Below are 12521 nucleotides of genomic sequence, written 5' to 3'. Positions count from 1 at the left end.
ATCATCAGGCACACACCAGCGGGCGCACAGAGACTGGAACAGAATGGAATTTGAAACGTTTTAGCTAAAAATGTTTCTATGGTCAAGGTGTTTTTTGCAGAAACGTTTCAGATTTCGTTTTGTTCTCCAACTTCGTGGATGAAGACGGTCAAGTGATGTTGCTGGTATTCAACTGCCGTGCGATCAACACACACATACATGTTATATACAGTAATAGTGTTGATGGTTTCATTCAGCTGACTCTATGGTTTCCCATCTGAGAGTAATCATAGCACATCCACTCTGATTGCACCTCTCCTCTGACCTACTGCTCCCCACTGTCCAAGCTAATCATCCCATTTTCTGTTGAGCTCTCATGGTTGGTGCTCAGAATGGTTCTGATTGTCACAAGTAGTTCCTCTTTTACTCACCTTCTTAGTGTCTGCTAAAACAACCCTTGATAAACACACACGTGGTCTCCCCTTCACACTAACGAGCTCCTCCGTATGGTGTGTGTAGGCCACACGGTGAGAGAAGGCAGAGACTGCCTCATGAGTCGGGCCTCCCCTTTAATCTGGTCCCCACCAACCCCCATCCTCCCAGCATCAGTGGGATGTCCCAGGTGTGTCTCCTCTTGGCCCTGCTTTCACTCTGCAGCTGCACAAAGGTACCATTTTCTCTTTTCACACACGCACATTGTTAAATGTTGTAATGAAGCCTCAGGAAGTTTCCTCCCCCTTGCAGGTCTCCTCTGCTAACTCCCTGGAGCTTGTGAAGGAGCAGTGGAGCAGCTACAGAAACCAGTGCCTTGACTTCATCGACACCACGCCCCCTGCCACTGGTGAGCCCCCAATCCGTACAACCTAAACTCCTGTCTGAACCTGAAGCAGGCCCACATTTCACAGATCTGCTCTTCACTACAGGGCTGGTGTGTAACAGGACCTTTGACTTGTATGCCTGCTGGCCTGATGGACTCCCAGGAACCACTGTTAATGTGTCCTGCCCTTGGTTCCTGCCATGGTACCGAAAAGGTCTGTGTGTGAGTGTTCAGTAGAGGGAGGGGGGGTTGGGTGCTTGGGATGGGGCATCTGCACATTAGCTTTAAATCTACAGAACAACAGAAGGAACATTTAAAGCTCTATTATTCCCAATTTGGACTAAGATCTTAAACATGGAAGAGCCAAAAAGATCCAAAATAAAAGATAGGGGCTGGTGGAGACAGAGCTAAAAGGAGAAGGAATATTGGACTTAAATTTGAAAATTTGCCAGAAACATGAGTCCAGATGATTGATTATGTTGCTCTGTGCCTTTAAGATGAGTTTAAAATGTAATAGTGCTGAAGTGTTAGCTAACGTTTGAGTGTGTTCTGAGGACAGGCTGACTGTCGCCCCCAGCCATGTGCAGAACTCCTTCCAAACCTGTGTCACGAACTGGGGACCTCGGTCCAATACAGCATCCTTTGGAAAACCATGAATGGGAAACACATTTTGAAGCATGACCTCTTCATTTCCTTGGCTGAGGAAAGCTTAGCATTGGGAATAAAATGGAGCATCTTAGAGAATCTATCCCCCAGAGTCTTTGCAAAATAATGCTCAGAAGCATTATTCTGACATTGTTAAATTATTTGCTCACACAGTCACTCACAACCGCTTCCCGTCTTTACTTCCGTGGGACTCAGCCCCTTAGATGTTGTCTTAGCATAGTTTTTATTGAATATAGTGTTCAATAATTTGCAGACTATCAAAATATATTTTTTTAATCAACATTTCACACAGTCACAACTCTTTTGGAGTTGGGTTGTCAACAAAACACAGGTGTTAGCTCTTTTAATTTTGAGTAAATGCATGCTATAACCCCCAATCATTGACACGATGTTAGAAGAATTCTGACAAAAAAGTTCTAAATGCTCTTTTTTTTAACCCTCCTGTTTTGTTTATCTCTTAGGGACAACAATAATGTTCCTTGGTCAATTTGACCCGGGGCATATTTAATGATTTTAAGTGTCAGAACCCCAAAAAAATCCCAATTTACATTTTTTAAATCTGATTAACTCCATTACAAACCATTTAAATCAATATTTCGTGCATTGGTGTTCTTCAATTTTCACAGATCATGGTTCAATGAGGATAACTCACTCATTTTTTTATGTACATTGGAAAGTGATTGGGGTGAAATATGGCAGAAAGTTGCAAAAAACAATTATTGAACTATTCTGAACCCTTTTAGCCTCCACTTTGACTGCAGGGTCAAATTGGCCCACAAACAGCATCTAAGTAATATAAAAATGCAGGGGGGGGGGTGCAAATGTGTGAAATTAATTATTTTCATTTTCTATGTTGTTCACGCTAATTAAGCCAAGCAGAAGAAGTTTCACAGCTTAAAAAATACTTACGTTTTTATTTTTTACTTTAAAATGGGTCAATTTGACCCGCAACATAACAGGAGGGTTGAAGTCATCTTGTGGAGTTAATGTAAAGTGCTTGTTCCGGCACTCATGACACAACTCAAGAGATGTCCTTGTCATTCAGTAGAATGAAATAAACTAGCAACCTTTTGGATGAATGCTGTTCTTGACAGGGTGTGCAGCGAACAAAGAGTAGAAAAAGCAGTGATTTGCTGCCAAGGCCGTGTATTATTCAACCATCACCTTACTGTAAACCTCAGGAGACTGAAAGCTCCTACATCGTGTTTATTTTTTTGGATCAGGTTGCCTCCTGGTGGTTTGTAGGTTCTGAAAATCTGTAAGAGCGAGTTTTTGTAACAGAAACAGCAGGAGCTTCTCTCCTTACCATACCAAAGATACAAAATCCTATACCACTTCTCTATTCTCTGCCTTTCTGCTTTGCAACACATACAGAGAAAAGATTTTGAATTTGAACAATTGATTGAACTAATCATCCAGTAATGATACATTCCAGTATGACTACCGGGCTGTTAGGATGGTTGAAACATTTAAAAGACCAAACAATAATTTCTTTGTTAAGTTTGGACAAATAACATCACATAAGTTATTTAACAAGGTTAAAGCAACTGTAAGGAACGTTTGAGGCGTGTCAAGTTTGGCTCCCCCTGTGGATGACCGCTGTAAGAAGTTGTGTCTTCAAATCACTTGATATTTTGACACAAGAAATGTTTGAAAAGGCTGTTCCGACTCTGACCACACTTTGATTTGCACAACTGCTTTTAATAATAATAATACATTTTATTTGTTACGCACTTTACATTCTGAAACAAATCTCAAGTGCTTTTGAACTCTGGCCACATTTAGCCCCACTACAGTGTACAGGGGGGTAAAAGAGCAGATTATGGCCAGAGACCTCTGCACACCGACAAGGTTTTATTTTCTTTGCAAAGAAAAGGTCAGTCAACACCCGGGCAGTCAGAATGAAGAAAACACCCCAAGCATGGGGGAGATCTAAACATTTATACCTGAGGAAACACCCCCTAAGGTATGCTACAGGTATCTGCACCAGGACAGGGTTGTATATTCAGGTGGGAGGTTTAGGGGGTCTAGACATCAACATTTAAAACACAAAAGGAACCGAAATTGCCTTTACAGTGGAGAAAAGCTAGTTAATGGACAATGAGCTTTAAACTTGTTCCAAGGTGTACAGCTACTCTTTATTGGCCTGAAATAAAACCTTATAACGTGTGTCTGTGTGAACAGTTCAGCAGGGTCTGGTCTACAGAGTCTGCAATGAAGATGGTCGATGGGCTCAAAAGAATACAAGCGAATGTGAGGACGACCCTGGTGAGGTGTGTGTAAACAGTAGAGTGTGTGTGTGTGTGTGTGTGTGTGTGTGTGTGTGTGTGTGTGTGTGTGTGTGTGTGTGTGTGTGTGTGTGTGTGTGTGTGTGTGTATATATGTGTGTTGGTAGCCCGCCCAGGAATGGTTACCGTGATTGATGTGACACTTAACCTTTACACAGTCTGGGATGACTCAGGGTGTGACAATCCCCCAATCTGTGTAAAGACTCTTTAGTACCTTTTTGTATCTTTCGTGATAAATTGAATCAACTGTGTATGTATGTGTGTGTTTGTGTGTGTGTGTGTGTGTGTGTGTGTGCGCGTGTGTGCGTGTGCACGTGTGTGTGTGTGTGTGTGTGTGTTTTACTTACGCCGTCTCTCTTGTTGGTTCTGCAGCAGCAGTATGGCCGCATCCTCAGTCAGCTACGCATCATGTACACGGTGGGATACTCGCTCTCTCTTGGAGCTCTGCTACTGGCCTTGGCTATCCTCATCACCTTCAGGTAGAGCTTGATCCAGGAGGACAGAGGGGGCGGAAGGGGGTGGAAGGGGACCACCACTGAGAACAAAAGAATAGATAAAAAGATCAATAAATAAAAAGGAGAGACAGATAAATCTAGGCAGGATCAAAGGAGTGGAAGATAAATAAAGAAACGTGCTTGGAAAAAGAAAAAGGAATCCAAAAGAGAAGGAAGAAAGAAACCTCCATTAAAAAACATGAAGACAGTGAGGAGCAGAGGATAATTAATTTATGTAAAAAGTGGTCATACAAAAGGTTAAATTCCCTCCCCCCTAACATTCATTCACCTGTGTGTCAGGAAGCTCCACTGTATGAGGAACAACATCCACATGAACCTGTTCGCCTCGTTCATCCTGAGAGCTGTGTCCATCCTGGTCAAAGACGCCCTGCTGACCCTCACACTGGACCCCGGCAGCAGCAGTGACACCCGGACACAAGCTGTGGTCAACATACCGGTCAGAACAAACACACTTCACCTGCCTGACATGACAAATTCTGTGTTAACCTTCTGCTTTTCAACATGGAGGCTGAACATTTTCACAGAAAATGTTTTATGTTGTATCATTTTGTTTTCATAAATTGGTACATGCACCAAGTAAAGTGCTGAAAAAATCCCAGTAGAGCGTACAGTACACCTAAACTGGGATGAGTGATCGGGTCAGAGTCTTACAGCCAAATTTCACCAGATACTTGTCCGGTCCATCTCTGATCCGTCACAGCACCGGATCTGATAGGTTTCTATTCTAATCAATGTGTTAACTTCCTCTGGATGTGTTCTGGCTGCGTCTCTGATCCGGCAGGTCGGAGCCCTCCGGATCAGATACGCAAAAATTCTATTTGTGCCGGATGCCGGAGCACAACACATCAATCTCAACAGAGCAGATGGAGCGGGACAGGAAGTCAGGCACCAAAACAAAATGAAAACATCCGGTTAATTTTCAGAATAAAACACTCTGTGTTATCACCAGATCGTATTTCACTTAACTACAACAACAAACCGTCATGATGAGCGGAGCCAGGCCTGGAGTCAACAGGTCAGAGGTTTTCAGAGGACCAGAAAGACAACATGGATGAGGAGAGGAGGAGGAGAATCCTTGATTCAGTGATTACCGCGGGTAAACCTCAGTCACATGACTCCAGCTGTCTGGCAGTCCTGCTCCGTGCTGTATTCTGAAAACGCAATCGGTGGGTGTTGACGGAGCCTGACCGCAGTGGATCAGAGACGGACCAGACACGGATCTAGTGGAAGTCCTGTGTTAGCCCAGCTAGCGTGCTGTTGCTCCCTGCAGTTTCTCATTACAGGGGCCGAGCTGAGCCGCATCCGTTGTGGCTAGTCCAATTATTAGTGACATAAAGCTCATACAACCCCACTTCAAAATACGTTGACACGCTGAGGTAGGCTCCTAATATCTGTATGTTCAGTGAAGACCAAGAAGCACACGTCAGTCCGGAGTCTCTGCACACGGTGACGCACTAAAGCCAGCTGTCTCCTGTGAATGAGTCCTGCACAGATTCCTGTATATTAACTGTTGAGCCTCTCTTACAGCAGTTGATGCCTGAATCAAATGTTTGTTTTTTTCTTCTGCGTAAGAGATGATATGAATTTGAACACTTCCATTTGGAGTGTGATACAGCACCATCACTTTCTTTAAATACATCATGAGTTGTTTGCATTTTTGTAAATGAAATCTCTGATGTTGAGGAGGAAGAAGAGTGATAAAATGTCCACATATACTGTTGTTTTAAGGTCCAGGTGCTCTTCTTTTGCTACTTTACCGATCAACTTAAAATGCAAATTGAAGGAGATTTATGCCAAGGGAGTAAAAAATGGTATATTATATTCAAAATGATACAAATGTGCATTAAACCACACTCAGTACAAGCAAGTTAACTGTTGTGCAGGGTTGTGAGGTGATGCCAGAATCCAAAGGAGAGCAGTCATTGTCCTCTGAGATGAACTTTGTTTTGAGTCTGACTCAAGGTTCATTTAAATGAGCAGAAGCACAACAATTGTTCTGATTTCTGTACTCTTGAAACAGAGGGTGTATCAGCTTATTATATGTATCCTCACCATCATCGTCCTGTGCCGTGTGTCAGGCTGTCACATGGTGTCGAGGTGCCATGGTGATGATGCAGTACAGTGTGATGGCCAACAACTACTGGCTGCTGGTGGAGGGCATCTATCTGCACAGCCTGCTGGTCATCACTGTGTTCAGCGAGAAGAAGTACTTCTACAGCTACCTCGCTATTGGCTGGGGTAAGAAACACAACTCAACTCATGCAAAATGTTTGATCATGTTCGAACAGCAGGTGGGCTCAGCAGGGGAGTTTTCAGCAGGGAGTCAGTCAGGGAGCTGCAGCTACAGCAGCATGTTGTGACTTATTAATTGTCTCAGGGTCATTCAGGTAATTGCATAGTATTAAGTCTCTGAGGGCATCTAGTGGACAGGTGTGGTGTGACTGACTGACAGGATCACTGAGGGGGAAATTCACTCTGAATGGATGTAAAGATATTAAAGGCTCCTACAGTTTCGCTCTTGTTTTGCGTCTAACTGGAGAGGTGACGCATCATCTCACAGACAAACTGCTTTTTTTTTAAACACACATTCTTCTTCTGTGTTAAAAACTAGCCTACTTTACCCACAATGCAACTCAACAGCATGATCAAGGACATTAGTGTGTTATTCTAGTTATGCTAGTTAACGCTTTGTCAATCTTTAATCAATCAGACTTTAATTATAAAGTGCTTTTCATACAATGGCATTGTAACACAAAGTGATGTACATAAAAACAACTTAAAAAAGAATACAATTTAAAATATATATATATATAAATAAAGGTAAAAAGACCCTCCCCCATCCTAATCCCAACCCCAGCCCCAAACCCACCCCACAATCCTAAGGTTAAGAACACAATATATGCAACAACAATAATAATGATAACATGAAAAAAAAAATAATAATAATAGGAAAAAAAAAAGAAGTTGCTGAACGAACTGAGGAAACGCTCTCATGATATCTTAATGAGGAAACACTGGAGGTAAAATAAGATGTTAAAACTCAACACAGGAAATTAAAATCACCGAAATAAAATACATTTCCAAGATAAAAAAACACTAAAATATTAAACCATTAAAAGAAAATAAGATGCTATACTTAAAATAAAAAAATAGAAAGAGACTCAAATTTGAACTAGATAATAAATGAATAAATAGATTAGGGTGAAATAAAACTGTTAAAAGAATAAAACTCAGTTAAAAGCGAAACTAAAAAGGTCGGTCTTGAGTTTGCTTTTAAGAATGTTTATGCTCTGTGCAGCCTTCAGATCTTCAGGTAGAATACATCTTGTGTTTTCTCACCCACTGCTGACTTGACTGAAATCATTTAAGGTAGTTAGCCGGTTCTCACACATCCCTCTATCTCCAGTCTCAAGAGGCTTCGTATGAACAGGGATCCATCAAAAGAGTGTAGGTGAAGGATTACACCTTTGAAGTGTGATTTATTATTTATGCTTATTAGAATGGAAGTAAGGTTATCTTTTATTGATTATTTAATATCATGATGTACAAAACCTGTGCCACAAACTGTCAGTTGATTATCTTTAGAATAATGATTTTGATGCCGTATGAATCCTAAGATCTAGAAAAAATCACAAGTTCAGAGCTGCTGTGGTTTCTCTATATAGATCCTTGTTTTATAACATAAATAAACAATGACTTTGTAATTATGTTTTCAGCTCTGACATAATTAAATATTCATCTTGAGATTTCAAACACTGCATATGATTATTGTACTGAGATCCTTCTATCAGCGGAGATATGAAGTCCCGTACTTGCCACAGCATGAGCTGTATTCTCTCAGTGACGTTGGCGAGTCGCTCACAAGACTGACTGTCTGGAGGAGATCCAGGTTTCTGAACAGATGGGGTTTTCATTTCAGGATGTTTCGCACAGAGGCAGACATTTTTATTTTTACAGGTCTTCATCAGAAAGAGATGTAAAATGTAGGTCTTCTAAGAGCTCTTTTGTGCGGGGTATGGTTCACATCTCGCAAGTCTTCTTGAGAATAGCACTCTCAGCTTTAACCAACACCACCAATCTCTTCTTATTGATTGGACACTATAGGCAGACTTCAGACTCAAATTAGCTCTTAGAGAAGTCTTTAGCCCAGGGGTTCACATCATTGACTGTACAGTCATGGCCAAAAGTTTTGAGAAAGACACAACTATTAATTTTCACAAAGTCTGCTGTTTCAGTTTTTATAATGGCAATTTGCATATACTCCAGAATGTTATGGGGAGTGATCAGCTCAACTGCAATTAATTGCAAAGTCCCTCTTTGCCTTGAAAATGAACTTTATCACCAAAAACACATTTCCACTGCATTTCAGCCCTGCCACAAAAGGACCAGCTAACATCATTTCAATGACACACAGGTGTCACACACATTAACACAGGTGTGGGTGTTGATGAGGACAAGGCTGGCGATCAATCTGTCATGATTGAGTGACTGGACACTTTAAAAGGAAGATGGTGCATGACACCATTGTTCCTCATCTGTTAGCCATGGTTACCTGCAAGGAAACACGTGCAGCCATCATTGCATTGCACAAAAAGGGCCTAACAGGGAAGTTTATAGCAGCGAGTAAGATTGCACCTCAGTCAACCGTCTATCGAATTATCAAGAACTTCAAGGAGAGAGGCTCAATTGTTGCCAAACAGGCTCCAGGGCGCCCAAGAAAGTCCAGCAAGCGCCAGGACCGTCTCCTGAAGGTGTTACAGCTGCGGGATCGGGTCACCACCAGTGCAGAGCTTGCTCAGGAATGGCAGCAGGCAGGTGTGAGTGCATCTGCACGCACAGTGAGGCGAAGACTTTTGGAGGAAGGCCTGGTGTCAAGGAGGGCAGCAAAGAAGCCACTTCTCTCCAGTAAAAACATCAGGGACAGACTGATATTCTGCAGAAGGTACAGGGACTGGACTGCTGAGGACTGGGGTAAAGTCATTTTCTCTGATGAATCCCCTTTCCGATTGTTTGGGGCATCTGGAGGAAGGCTTGTTCAGAGAAGACGAGGTGAGCGCTACCATCAGTCCTGTCTCTTGCCAACAGTGAAGCATCCTGAGACCATTCATGTGTGGGGTTGCTTTTCGGTCAAGGGAGTGGGCTCTCTCACAATCTTGCCTAAAAACACAGCCATGAATAAAGAATGGTACCAGAACGTCCTCCGAGAGCAACTTCTCCCAACCATCCAAGGGCAGTTTGGTGATGAAGAATGCCTTTTCCAGCATGATGGAGCACCTTGCCGTAAAGCAAAAGTCATAACAAAATGGCTCGGGGAACAAAACATTAAGATTTTGGGCCCTTGGCCAGGAAACTCCCCAGATCTTAATCCCATTGAGAACTTGTGGTCAATCCTCAAGAGGCGGGTGGACAATCAAAAACCCACAAATTCTGACAAACTCCAAGCATTGATTATGCAAGAATGGACTGCCATCAGTCAGGATTTGGTCCAGAAGTTGATTGACAGCATGCCAGGGAGAATTGCAGAGGTCTTGAAAAAGAAGGGTCAACACTGCAAATATTGACTTATTGCATGAATTCTGTGTAATTCTCAATAAAAGCGTTTGATACTTATGAAATGCTTCTAATTGTATTTCATTATACCATAGAAACATCTGACAAAAACACCTAAAAACCCTGAAGCAGCAGACTTTGTGAAAATGTAATATTTGTGTCATTCTCAAAACTTTTGGCCATGACTGTATATAAAATGGACATCATCTAGCCCGGCTCGAAGTGAGGCCGCCACTAAAACTGCTCCCCCTGGTGGCTGGCTGCAGTAATGTTAAAAAACTCTGCCTCCCCCATTCATTTGAATTGGGCTACGGTCAAACTTTAAAAGATAAATACACGTCATACGAATGTTTCTCACATCCGTATGCTGTGGTGGTATGTAGTTATTATTTGACTGTTTTGTGTTCAAGGCCTCTTTTTTCTGAAAAGTTTATTTTTCGTTAGTTATTAGAGTTTAGAAAAACGGGGTTTTGCATCTGGGTTTGCTTTGATTGACAGCTGCCTAAAGCCCCGTTTACAGGTAGAAATCCAGGTAATTCCAAAATCTATCTATCTATCTATCTATCTATCTATCTATCTATCTATCTATCGATCTATCGATCTATCGATCTATCGATCTATGTATGGATCTATCTATCTATCTATCTATCTATCTATCTATCTATCTATCTATCTATCTATCTATCTATCTATGGAATTCTGTTTAAATGCACATTCCCTCTTCTCTCCTCTCCTTGTTCTCAGGTGCCCCCCTCATATTCGTGCTGCCGTGGATCACTGTGAAATATCTGTATGAGAACGAGGAGTAAGTTTCTTCTATTCATCAAATTAAAGACACTTTTCATCTGTCTCCTGTTGGAACTCACACCATGGTTTATGAGATATGATGACATTTTGAACAAGAGGAGAAAAAAGCCTCAATCACAACATTCAAAGCAGTGTGTGAAAAGTGTGTGTTTGTGTGTGTAGGTGCTGGGAGAGGAACATCAACATGGGATATTGGTGGATCATACGCTCTCCTATACTGTTTGCGTATCTGGTAAGAACAACTGTTATGTCTGTTTCTCTTTTACCTTCATATTCTTTGTCAACAGTTTCATCTCTGCGATGCTGGAAAAGTCCAGAGTGTGCTTGCATGCAATCAAGCCCACACACCTACACACACACACAGCTGTGTCTTTGCAAATGCTGCTGTGATTAGAGACTCATTAAACCTCCTATGAAGAGTTTTTAGTCAGTTATGAAACAGACTAAAGTAAACTGATACTTTTATATGAGCTCCAAAAGCAAACCAGACAATCATCCACAAGACTGAGGATTTCTTCATAGTAAGCATTAATGCCAAAACTGCCTCGGTGGGGTAGATGTTATGGCCCTGTCACACCTTGATGATTTAGCCAGTGTTTTCCCGACAATATAAAATGCCTCTAAAACGCTGACATACGCTGATGTTTATCAATTATGGGAGTGTACATATCATATTCATAATTTATGCCCAGCTATAGTCCACTTGTGCAAAGCGTGCGGCAGCGTAATAACGCTGAAGAAGTGTATAAAAAGGCTGCTGTTCGTTAATGACGATGTATACGTTTTGAAATGAGATGCTCTTCATTGGTGATTAAAAAAGGTGTGTGTTATTAAAAACTCTGCAGTCTCTCTTTGTAAGAACATGATGAGCCGTGGAGAGTGTCAGAGGAGTGAAACCAGCAGGAACACAGCCTCTGCTCTTTAAAGAGAAGTTACACTTATTGACTGCAGTGCTTTCAAAAACGTCACATTTTGAACTTCATTGAATTCAACAACAGCAGCTTTATCGTTGAACACCAGCAGACTCCGACATGCTGGCTTCAGCTTCTGTTTCAGAGGCTCTGCTGTTTGACACTGAGTGAGGACTCCAAGGCTTCTCACACTCACACACACAGACACACAGCTCTACGTGTGTGAACGTGTGTCAACCAGCGGATAACTTACCTACAACTTATGGCAGGCCTATACTGGACGTATGATCTATACGATGCATACGTCGAAATTTTTTGTGAATGCACAAATTTTCCGACTTACTCGCTGTACTACGACGTACACCAGTGTGCTTCAGTGTGCACTTAACTTATACAAAACTTACCTATAACTTTATGCTATGTACGCAGCGTACTCGCCAATTTTTTTATACGCCGGCATAAATTGCCTGGCAATTTATGAACTGTCTTTTTTTCAATTTTACACTGCAGAGATTCTTCATGAATGAGACATTTGGGTGTAAAATGAAAAAGGATGAGCTATTTTGTTCAAAAATACTGCTTTATGACAAAATCATCAAACAGATCCGAGGTGTTGCTTTGACCACAGGGGGCACCAAAGGTGATACAAACCAATAGTTCCTCATAGGAGCTTTAAGTCATCAAGTCGAACTTCTGTGAGCTTGTTTCCTTCTATGGAGAATGAGGACATCTAAGAATTAGGGATGCAAAATATCTTTCTCCTCACAATAGAATTGTGCTATATTTGAAATATTCATGAGTGATATTAAAATCTGTCCTCAGTGACAGCATCTATATAAATGTAGTTTAGTGCAGTGATTTCCAACCACTGTGCCGTGGCACACTAGTGTGCCGTGACAGATCGTCAGGTGTGCCGTCATATACTGCAAATAATTTGCCATGTAGTGTGTCTGTGCCTGCAGTGTAGTGACTGGAGTAATAAAATACT

General features: G+C 41.7%; 1 protein-coding gene across 1 annotated transcript in view; it reads left to right on the top strand.

Moving 5' to 3' along the window:
* Nucleotides 1–12521, top strand: part of gcgrb (glucagon receptor b) — a 97481-nt gene that overhangs the window by 70952 nt on the left and 14008 nt on the right. The window contains exons 3-11 of the mRNA XM_034686978.1: nt 499–646; nt 724–820; nt 903–1010; nt 3647–3735; nt 4123–4229; nt 4545–4701; nt 6344–6503; nt 10560–10620; nt 10785–10854. Of these exons, the coding sequence (XP_034542869.1) occupies nt 593–646; nt 724–820; nt 903–1010; nt 3647–3735; nt 4123–4229; nt 4545–4701; nt 6344–6503; nt 10560–10620; nt 10785–10854 (903 nt within the window). The 5' untranslated portion in view covers nt 499–592. The remainder of the gene's footprint in view (nt 1–498; nt 647–723; nt 821–902; nt 1011–3646; nt 3736–4122; nt 4230–4544; nt 4702–6343; nt 6504–10559; nt 10621–10784; nt 10855–12521) is intronic.

This window comes from Notolabrus celidotus, chromosome 7 (assembly GCF_009762535.1).
Source record: "Notolabrus celidotus isolate fNotCel1 chromosome 7, fNotCel1.pri, whole genome shotgun sequence".
Taxonomy (NCBI): Eukaryota; Metazoa; Chordata; class Actinopteri; order Labriformes; family Labridae; genus Notolabrus; species Notolabrus celidotus.
This window is presented reverse-complemented; position numbering and strand designations above follow the sequence as displayed.